Genomic DNA, 11126 nt, shown 5'->3' on the forward strand with positions numbered 1-11126 from the left:
TACTTGCTTTTACGTGCCTTGCGACTTATCAAAGTTTTGTAATAGCTCAACTGTTGACGCTAGAAGTGATGCATTCTATGTGAAAGTTTTATACTTAACTTCGGGGATTCATGTTTTCATAAAGTTTTCACAATATATCAGTAAGGTCGAGTTGGAAACTATGCATTTTTGGAAAACGCCCACGAACACGACGGAGACACGAGATTAGAAAGACTCAGTACTTCGCCTTTGTCTTGTCCCTCCGTCGTTTTCACGTTCATTTTCAAAGTATCTATCAAAATGCTGACAACGCTGTTTCACTGCCAGCAACCTTTGGCGTGTAAGAAAGGGAGCTAATTTTTTTCTCAGCCTGTAAACCAAGCAATTGCGGCTACTCGATGTGCGATAAATAAAAGACCAAAATTAAGAATGACCAGCTGATGTTGATAACAGGTGCTCATAGCAGCACTTTTTTGCTGTGCACTTGAATTCCTGTTTTATGTAATGTTATGGTCCGTGAGTACACAATGACACTACTACAACCAAGAAAAATTTTACCAACATTTATTTGTAAAATAACTGCTACAAAATAGAATTCTGATCCCCTTCTTAGTAGTTGCATAATTTAGCTAGAAGAAGACAGCATCATCCAACTTCCTGATGACTTGACAACAGGGTGAGTCCACAATGTACTGGACCTGTACAAGATGAAGAAAACAGACGAAAAAAACAACAGATAAATCAAAGAGTTTAAAAAATGGCACCTGAAACTTTCAACTTGCCCACCACAGCAGTGAAAAGACTCCTGTTGTCATATGTATTTTCTGCCTGTTGGTCCGCGGGCACAAGTGCCAGTCTTGTTTATTATTAGAAGCTGCTTAGCATCACTTCATTGCAAGACTTTTCTCTATCCGCCACCCGAGAACGCGCTCTGTAGCGGTCAGGCTCCGCCTAGAGACTTGTGGCAGTGTGACCTTAATGTGGGCAATATATACACAGACTTTGGTTGCTTAATTTGTAGCAAACTCATTGTGAGCAAATTTCATAGTTGCATTCATAAAATATTTGAATGTTATATTGTAATATAACACTAAAATGCTGAGGCTTTAGAGCATTACAAACTCAGCCTGCCTACATTAACAATCCCAGTGCCACAGGCATGCAAGAACTGCTTGCATAATCATGAATCAACTAAACCATTTTGATATATTGACAGGTTTTCAAAAATGACTATTTTTGAAAATTTTATATTCATATTTTTCTCTTAAAGGGCAAGTTACTGTTGCTGAAGAGAAAAAAAAGCAAATCATATACAATATCTGATACTTTTTGTTTGCAGTTTACAGCTGCACATGGTAAAAGGCTGCATGCATGAGTATTTGCTGTGTGCCATTCATGGTAGTATTTCCGAAATCCTTATTCAATTGACATTTAGTGATCAGCCTATAAATTTTCTTGTTTTTTATTTTTTATTCTGTGCATTAGATATGAATATATTTTAGTTCAGGAAAATTTGCTCAACAACAAAGGGAAGTTTTCTACTTTTGGCAAAAAAAAACAAAACAAAGCAAGAACTAGTTCTAGAACTTTTATGAAAGAGACAGGTGTGAGGTTTGACGTGATGAGAAGTCAATAAAGAAGGAATGCCACAGAAAGGATTGCCTCAACAAAGGAATTTGGTTCGTTGGGGTAACATACATTTGGCAATGTTTTTATGTACTTCTAGTTAACGCTCCACCACTAGCTTACAACAAGGAAAAAAAATAAGGTGGTGCATGCAGAAAGTTAACTCATCACATAATGTGAAAATTTGACCCAGAACAAGAGAAGGAACAAAGACGAGTGCTCACCTCCAACAAGATTTATCTTGAAGAGCAAACATATATACTCTTGAAATGCGAAAAATAGACAAATCATTCAAAAAGCCCACAACTGCCATGCACGAAAACCTTACATCCTCAGCAAAGACAATTCGTTTTGACAAATCCCTAGAGACAGAGTGAGAGAAAGTACTGATGCAGTTCAGCTCTAGTCTACAAATCTTTTTCGCCACGACAATTTCTCTTGTAGTTTTTTTTTTCCCAATGATAATGGTGTCACACAAAAGTGGTTTGGAGCCACACCTGCTACAGTGCAAGGCCAAGAAACGATTGCGACCATTCTTGAGGTTACAAGGGTGTTTATTGCAGCACGTGTGGCTGCAAAATGATTTTGCGGGACATCATTATTGCTGGAAGAAAAAACAACAAATAAAATGACAAGAGAAATTATCGAGGCAAAGAGGATTTGTAGACTAGAGCTGAACTGCATCAGCACTATGTCTCGGGCTTTGTCAAATTGTCTTTTTTGAAAATGCAAGATATTTATTTGCGCATGGCAGTTGTGGGCGTCTTGATTGATTTGCCTGATTTTCACATTTCAGGAGTATATATGTGTTTGCTCTTCAAAATAAATCTTCTTGGAAGTGAGCACTCGTGTTTGTTCCTTCTCTTGTCCTGGGTCAAATTTTCGTGCTATGTGATCCGTTATGCATTACCAACATGCCTAACTTCATACTTTCGATCCCTGAAGTCAGTCCCTAAAGGGCCACTCACCAGGTCCCATAACAAACTGTGGAAGTTGTGTATCTAACGGAGAGCATTATACCATAAACAGTTTTTCAATCGGTTCATTACGAGCTGAGAAAACAGTTTCTTCTTTTTTTAACAGCAGGAAACAAGGATGAAAGGAGGCAAGCTCAAAACCCTTGCCACTCCCCCGTGTAGCCTTCACAAGCCAAATCTCTTTCCTACCCTCTCCAGCATCCAACCAAGAGGTCACGTGCACATGACGTGCTCAAACAAGCCCAACCCTCGAGCGCGCGAGCGGTGTTTTTTGTTGACCAGCATTGTTTTGTGTCTACTGCCTGTTTTTGCGACATTGTTTGGAAACGCTGGCTTTGATGCGGTTGAAAAGATGAGCATAATGAGTGCTCGAATGCGCAGGACCATTAATTTCTTTTCCAGGACAGGAGTCTGCTTGATGCAGTAACCGCGGAGACACAAACGCATGCGAAACGCCAGCACATTAGCTCGGCATCTCGTTGGAATTCACGGGGAAAAAATGCAAAAGACAAACGCATTCTTCTATTGCGTCTCAATATGTATCCCAAGTTTTATTAATCTCTTCAAGCAACAAATTACATTAACTACGCATGTCACGTTAAATAATTTCCGTCATGTCACGTGCCACTGTTGGCAGCGTCAGAGCACAGTCGTATACATATAGGACCAACGTCACTGCACTGCTGTGTATGTAGGGCGATTCATACTTGCACATCATAACCTCCTTCTCTGGGGGCGCGACCCAAAAAAAAAAGGGGGAGAAGCGTTCGTTTTGAAATTTGACCCATTTCCACGTCGCATAGAGTTGCAATGTTTGGCAGACGTGACCATAAACTCCCGATGTACGCATTGCACTTGTCAGCTCAAAATCGCCAAACCCGGTGAGTGGCCCTTTAAAGAAAAGCAAAAATTAGACGAGGAGACATGAAGAATGCTTAGAAATTTTGCCATATGTCTACACCAAAATGGAATGCTATTATTATTTAGAAGAATGTATCTTTTCCTTGGCAACCAGCAAACATGACTGAGAACAGACGAATACTTTTTTGTCCAAGTTAGCTGCTAAAGAGCCGAGACAAGCTCCGTGAAATCCTCTTGAACAACCTGCACAAGTAATGTCCAATACTACCCCACTATATTGTGGTTGCTGGCAGACACAATGTAACTTGTAAATACTATCTCTTGGCTGTACGCGAGCAGCCATGGAGTTTATGAGGGGAAAGTCTTCGATCATACCATTCTGTATGCATTGCAGCAAATGTTTGCGTAGCATAACTTGGTTAACGTTCAAAGTTTCTGGTTTTCTGCCTGACGCTATATAATACATGTTGGCAATTGCAAACAAGCCACAGTCAAGTGTGTTGCACTGGTTTTGTGCCTTCATTGTTTGAATGGTTAATGTTGGCGATTGTAATTTTAGAATATGACAGATTTGCCTAACAGCGTCAGGAGGGGTATCTTGATCAATTGAATCATATATGAAGACTGTGTTTTTGTCCGCACCAACATTTGTTACTGTAAGCCAATGATTGGGGTTCTGAACATGCAAGATTTGAACGAAAGGGCCTTTGATTTGAGTGAATTGTAAACATCGGCCCAGTAAGACATCTTGAAAGCCGACACAAGTAGGATACTTTTTCTGAATTAAATACTGTGCGACATTGATTACGCTATCTGATATGGAGGTGCCCTGTACCAGAACATTTAAATCTGCATCTGAAAGAGAATACCGTTTGTAGACATTTAGCATGTCTACTTTAACAGTTGCAAGGCCTACCTTTTTTACTTGATTTGGGAAAAATTTACGCTTGACAGCTCTCACTTTTTTTGGCCGCCCCCTTCTTGCTTTAACCAAAGGTACCACAAGTTTTGTACTGTTAGAATGCCCAAGATAACTTGTGGCAGTAGTTTGTGCTAACTGAGCTGGTGCAGCCTTTATGGCTGCTGAAGTTTGGTTACGAGGAAATGTGGTTAAATTTCTGAAGAAAGCCTCGCAGGACGAAAGTTTTTCCATTAACTCCTTCTCACCACAATTAGATAATACGTTAGCCACGGTTTTTGACATTTCGCAAAGACTCTTATAAGCATAAGTATACTTCTCTTGTGCAGTGTCAAGCTTCACACAGGGTGGTGACTGAATGCTGCTTGTTACCACTGGTGTGGCACTAGTGGTTGTGCAGCTGTCACTCAGGAAATGATCCTTGCACCACCTGTCTGGTATGCAAGCCTTGTCGAAAAGATCTTGCTTAGTTAAGTCACGCACTGCTAAAATATGTGCACAAGGCAGAGTGTACTGGTTATAAAAAGCACATGTGCAAGAAGCCAAGCACAATGAAACACTGTACTGTGATCTTGGTGAAACTACAACATAAGAATTAGGAGTGGAAGTGACTTGATAACTTACATTTTTAAACTTCTCATACTGCTCTAGTACTTTACTTGTAGCCTCAGAAGTGCAATTACGGGACAATTCTAGCTGAAATGGGTCATTGAAATCATTTATGTTTAGGTTCAGCTTCATTTCTTTAAGCTTAGAGAACTGTAGAGATAAAGAATCATTATCAATGTAACCTACCAATGCTTCTATTGCTTGAACCAAATGCATGCTTGAAGAGAGATAATTTTTAATCTTTTGATTGTGGCACTCAATGCGATTATTAGTGTTATTACCAAATGTAGGAAGGGCTTGCCGATATGCATGTACCCACATTTCCTTACACAAGTGCCAGTTATGCATATAGTAAGAAATGAAATCTGTGCAAGTCATAGCTTGGAGGTTAGCAAGCTTATCGAAGTAGTCTTGCTCAGTGGGGGAATAAACTAAGCTTTTTAAGAGAGGAACCAACTGATCACGTTGCTGTCTAGCTTTTTCATTAACCTTTTGCTGGAAACAATGCAACACAAGCCACGTACACAAAAGTATGTTAGAATTAGGAAGAATATTGGTTAAAATGCGCAGTTCATTGAGATCTTTATCAATCATCACTACTTTGCAAGCAGACACAACAAATGGGTTGAAATCTACAAACTTTGTGAACATGGGCTCAACAATTTCAGTCGTCTCATTTCGTAAGAAGGCATAACACACAGGTCTCCCACGACCACGACCATCTTGAACTAATATAGAGTAAAGAATATAACCCTCAATATTCACTTTATACGTTCCATCAATAAATAGAATCTCTGGATACTTTTCCAAAATCTCACGCATGTGCGTTGTTTGAAGAAGTATGAATTGCAGGTTATTATTTTGATTCATTTCGTAGTGAATAACCCAGTTTGGATTATTTTTTAGCAAGGTCTCTACCTTCTCTAAAACCATTTCACCATGAGCCTGCTCATTGCGGATAGGAATAGAAAATCGTTGCTTGTAATTATTAATGTCCTTTGTAGTTAACTTCTTACCAGTTTTTTGCTCGACCAAGTTTTTAAAATCCTTTGCGCCAATATTACATTTAGCTAAGTCAAAGAATTCTTCTTTTTCTCCACAACTCAGGAGCCTCTTCTGAGGATACAAATCATAATATTCTGTGGGATGGTTATGCTTAGCTTGTAGTTTAGTTATCTTGTAGTGCAGAGTAGGCGATTTACATAGGCTTACCGATACTGTCATTTCACAGCCAGTACCATTGTAAGCTTGCTTTGGTCGCTTTCCTATCCCCCTGGGCTTTATTGTGCGACCGTGAATGCAGCTATATTTAATCCTAATATACTCGAAGTCCTTATCTTCTGATGTGAATGGACTTTTATTACTCTTATTTATCATGACTACATGCCTGCCCTCCCTGCACCACTCATCAAAGCTTTTCTTAAAAGAAGGAAAGTTATCAAATGTTGCATTTAAATAAACTTTGCTACCCCCACCATATAGTGTATTTACTGGGTTATTGAGGACGGTTGGGTTGGCACCAGTGTTTACACAAATAGCCTGGGCACCAAGGCTGACAGGCCTGCTTCTGGATGTCAAAGCAGCCTCACAATACTTGTACTGCACAGCTGCAGTGCACCCAGCTTCCATAGGGTCACCAGCCTCTGTGCCAGGATCGCGCTCAATTCGCATGCAATCCCGAGTCAGTGCTGGTAGATGGCTTTTGCAGACAGAAACCTCGTTCACAGCGTCATTCGTGACAGATTCACAGTGAGTCGCGGAACTAACTGAGCAGTCTTTCAACTGCTTGCTAGGAACACGCTGCACCTTTTTAAAACTATCACGAATGACGTTGTGCGAGACACTGGCTCGTCCTTCAGGCTTTCTACCACAGACAGCGGAAGAAGCAGACTGAATCTGTTTCTGGCTCACAACTGCTGTCATAGGTGAAGTGGACCTGATGGACTTGGCAGCTGTCACAGCAAGAACTTTGCCTTCACTGTCTGCACACAGTTTAGAGCTCTGTTCTTGCTTGTGCAGTGCCGCAGCCTTCCGCCGGCTCTTCTTTGACTGCACCAGTTTCCACTCACTGTCGCCACACTGGCCGACAGCCTGTGGCACAGCTGCTTTTCCAGCACTGGCCTCCTCTTCCCCCACAGAAGAGCGCACAAGAGCACTCTCATGCTCCTGTGAGGCTCTCCTTATTTTCCTGTCACAAGTGGTGCTTGCACCTCGACTAGGGATCATTGGCTGAATAGGCCTCTCCCCAGTGTTTCCCTTGCATGGTACACTTGTGCCATGGAAAATGGGGGAAGGCAGGCTGTCCCAGGTCCACCAAGGCTTGCTTCCCTTGCAGCGAACGCGGACACCGCCAACGAGCGTAAAGCCAATACCATGAATGGTACTGGCCAGTTGGTCAGTGTCGTGTCTCTGCATGAGAGCACTGCTGGTTTTCCAGACAGGAGCTGGTGCAGCGGAAGGTCCACCTACTGCTGGAGAATATTGAACTGCATGCATACCAAGTGCTGGAAAATCGACTTCCAAGTTGATGGAAAAGTGCTCCTGCCGAGCCCACCCACTCCATGCAGATGCCTTGGACTCCTTGTAGGACTGTTGGATGTGTCTCCTCTCTAGTTGGGTGGACAAGGCACAGGCCTCACGGTACAGGAAGTCTGCCAGCACCTTGTTGCCAAGCCGGCTGGGGTGGACACCATCCCTGCTCAGGAATCCAGGCCAGCTGTCCACAAGACTATCCAGGATAGTGAAGCCCCTCTCCAGGCAAAGCTGTGCGAGTGCGGCATTCACATTCCTGTAGTGGTCATTCAAATGACAAACATCACACAACTGTTCTTCCCCTTGGCGGTACCGATTCTGCCCCCGAGGAAGAATGGCAGAAAAAGCTACATGCAACGTGGGATTGCTTTCGATGATTCCCTGAGCGAGCTGGCGATATTTGTCCATGCACATGTTGACACTGTCAACAGTGTTGTTCGTGCCAACATGTACAATGACAACATCAAAACTGGCCAGCTTGTCAGCAATCATTGAGAGCAAGTGCTCAATCCTTATTCCTCTGTGTGCGGCAACGCTAACAGACAAGCCACGGCGCGATGGGAAATACTGGTCGACGTATTTCACCATTGAATCGCCCGCTACTAACACACGCGTCATGTTGCGCACACTTTCAATTCAGAATTACACCATGAAAAAAAAAGAAACAAGAAAGTGAATATTTAGTCTAAAACACGGCTGTCAACTACGCAAATGCACTACGACACAGATACGAAGCACGTTAACACGGATGACCAAAGAAAGGGCCACGCACAGATACTGCTAAATCAGCCTATACGCGAAAAATCACAAAAATACGTATTGGGATGGATATAAACAACGTTAGTAAATATAAAATAGCAGTGAAAATAAGCGGTTGAGCTTAGATGAAGATGATGTTCGAGGCTTGCGAATATGTAGCAGAACAAGGCCTGTAGACAGCTCGCAGAAGCAGCAACCAGCCGTACTCCAGCAGCAGCAGCAGCAAGTGAGCGTCTGCTGGCCAGCTGAGCCACGTTCCGATTCGGTAAATTCGAACAACGCGCTAAATCGGAAACGACGTATGTCAGGACAATTTTTGTCACGTCACTTTCGTGCGGCGCAGCAGCCAGTTCTGTGTGGGGATGGCTGGAGCGCTGCGCGGCGCAGCAGCCATTGCCATAGATCTTTAGACGCGAAAAACCCAATTACAATGTCTGGCATCCTCTTTTGTAGTTGTGTTTTTCGGGTTTGAAAATAACGTACAACAATGTGGCGCCATCTTGTGGCTTTTGTCTGGTTATGTAGTCAGCTTTTTTTTTTCATGTCAGTCACATTCTTTAGCAACTTAGACCGTCAAAAAGCTACGCGTGCGGCCATTTTCTTGAGCATGTCTTCCCTCTGCTTCTTCGGGAGTTCCTCTAATGAAACCTGTTAACACAGCTGCAGCCAAAGCTTCGAGCAGAGACCGCATTTCGGGGTATCGGTGAGCACTTCGTAGTAAGTACTCACGAGTCTGCCTGCTGGCGCATTGGGACAACATGCCCCACCTCGGTGGTCTAGTGGCTAAGGTACTCGGCTGCTGACCCGCAGGTCGTGGGATCGTATCCCGTCTGCAGCGGCTGCATTTCCGATGGAGGTGGAAATGCTGTAGGCCCGTGTGCTCAGATTTGGGTGCACGTTGAAGAACCCCAGGTGGTCAAAATTTCCGGAGCTCTCCACTACGGCGTCTCTCATAATCATATGGTGGTTTTGGGGCGTTAAACCCCACATGTCAATCAATTGGGACAACATGAACACACTTGCAGCTTTTCTATGTCCTCCAGAAGTTCGGCCCATTGGGTGATGGTATCTGCATTACCAGGCGACTTGGCTAAGTGATGGTGACGGCTGCTAATGGTGACTGTCATGTCTTCTGCGACGACAACGCATTTCTCCACAAATAGCGCTCTTTTTTTCTTTGAGCCGTAGAAACACCACAAGACGTCTTGTCTCGCCGTTCTCAACAACTTTCCGCCAGCATGCAAAATAACGTTTTCTATGTCTTGAAGCGAAATGACGCCACTAGTTGACGGCATGTCGAGACTTGTTTCACTGTATTCGAGCTCAGTGCTCGAAGATAGTCTATTCTTTTTCGGCGATGATATTCTGGAAAATACCCCACTCCTATCGGGCAGCTTTCGCTTCTTTGTCGCGGGCCCCGCGACAAAGGTAACCGGGCGCATTCGGGAATATTCGTGGAACGCATCCTCCGACGTGGTCCCACTTTTCTCTTGCGATTTGTACCTTCTTACCATATGACGTGAGTGAAAGTCTTCAGGATGTCCTTCTCATGAAAGTGCATATCACACACACGTGAAGTGCTGAGGCAGTTTCTTATCTGCACGAGGAATAGCGTGGTCTCATACCTCTCGCTGCTCAGGTACACGTGGACACAAAAGAAATGTCGTGGTGTCTCTTATTTCCTGCAGCTACTCTACAGCCGAGAACGCCACATCCGGGCATGATGAAAACACGCAACACATACAAAGCAGAACAGGGTGCTCTGAAGCACAAAAGTTTTAACGCAGAAAGAAGCCTCCACAGATATCGACACACTGCAACATGCACAGCGATGGAGGTTACGGGAGTGACACGAGCAAGCTAGGTGTTCTGTGAGCGAGTATGCAGCTGGCAGTGGCGGCGCCGCGCAACATCGCTCATTTTTGCAGCTTACCTAGTCCAGAAACATTGTTTCGACCAGCAGCGCCGTGGGGGTCGTCCAGAGTCGGCGGCAGTGGCGTTGTCGGCGCACGCCGCTGTCGGCGTTGTCGGCGGCGGCGCACGGTGTGCGGCGAATTTTCGTAGGCGGTGGCAGCACCGGCGGCGCAGAAACCTAAACTGAAAATTCAAAACGCTCTTCTGCCACGGGTTACTGAAATAATTAAAGGTCAGGGATTTTCATCCAGATAGCATAAATGCCACTACACAAATGTGTCGACATCACGATGAATGCAAAGCGTTTTGTAAAATAGTTTTTATTTTTCGCTTTCATAAAAGAAGCGTATTTCAATCAATGTCCATGTTCTTTCGTGAATGCGCAGCACTTTGCTTTGTTTGTTTTTTAATTTAAGATGTAGCAGTTTGTTGCTGTTATTAGCTACGTCATACTTCATGAAACCTTCTTTCATTGAATAATGAGCAAGGAGTGACGCATGTCACTCAGTTCGCTTTTTCCTAATCGGATCTTACTTTTACATTGTACGCTGCACAAAAAAAGAAGCACCTCTGCTTTGAGTTTTATTATTGCGATTGCATGAAACCGCTTTTTTGAGTATCTGTCATGCCTTGAATGTAACTTTCCTTCAAAAGAATCAAAATACCTACTTTTCACAATGTGAGAATCTTTTATGCAGCGGTATAGAATGCGGAAGGAAACAAATCTGCGCATTTATTCAACTAGTTCTCAGCGCGGTGTTCAATGAATGAAGTGTAGACATGGGCGTGGGCGAGGCGGGTGGTGCAAAAAGGACACTTGACCCCATCAACCTGCACCAGCACTTACTACCCACTCTAGCGACACCAACACGACCCGCTCCCTCAGTCATGATGCAAGTTGAAAGAAGGGTTTGCATCCCCCCAAGACAAAAACTGTCGATGGTCATATG

The 11126-nt window shown here is 43.6% G+C and overlaps 1 protein-coding gene across 4 annotated transcripts; it reads right to left on the bottom strand.

Annotated features, from left to right (window-relative positions):
- Window positions 1-526: 526 nt before the first annotated feature.
- On the bottom strand, window positions 527-8555 carry LOC142818133 (uncharacterized). 4 transcript variants are annotated; one of them, XR_012895605.1, is made up of 3 exons: window positions 7470-8555; window positions 4679-4809; window positions 527-677 (listed from the first exon to the last, which is right to left on the bottom strand). XR_012895605.1 is itself a non-coding variant. In XM_075896511.1 (2 exons), the coding sequence occupies exons 1-2, from the start codon at window positions 8119-8121 to the stop codon at window positions 625-627; spliced, it is 645 nt and encodes a 214-aa protein (XP_075752626.1). In that variant the 5' UTR covers window positions 8122-8554; the 3' UTR covers window positions 527-624. The 4 variants fall into 4 exon arrangements, 3 of the variants coding, with proteins under 3 accessions (XP_075752626.1, XP_075752624.1, XP_075752625.1); XM_075896511.1 differs by lacking the exon at window positions 4679-4809 and having other exon boundaries at window positions 7530-8554; XM_075896509.1 differs by lacking the exon at window positions 4679-4809 and having other exon boundaries at window positions 7470-8554.
- Between the last annotated feature and the right edge of the window lie 2571 nt (window positions 8556-11126).

Source organism: Rhipicephalus microplus, chromosome 5 (genome assembly GCF_043290135.1).
Source record: "Rhipicephalus microplus isolate Deutch F79 chromosome 5, USDA_Rmic, whole genome shotgun sequence".
NCBI classification, from domain to species: Eukaryota; Metazoa; Arthropoda; class Arachnida; order Ixodida; family Ixodidae; genus Rhipicephalus; species Rhipicephalus microplus.

Bases quoted from the DNA above. Each gene is read 5' to 3' on its own strand.
- LOC142818133 (XM_075896509.1), bottom strand. From the start codon at position 8,121: ATGACGCGTGTGTTAGTAGCGGGCGATTCAATGGTGAAATACGTCGAC. The intron at 678-7,469 runs GTATGCATGCAG...CATCTTGTACAG, and splicing joins AGTCGATTTTCCAGCACTTG to GTCCAGTACATTGTGGACTC.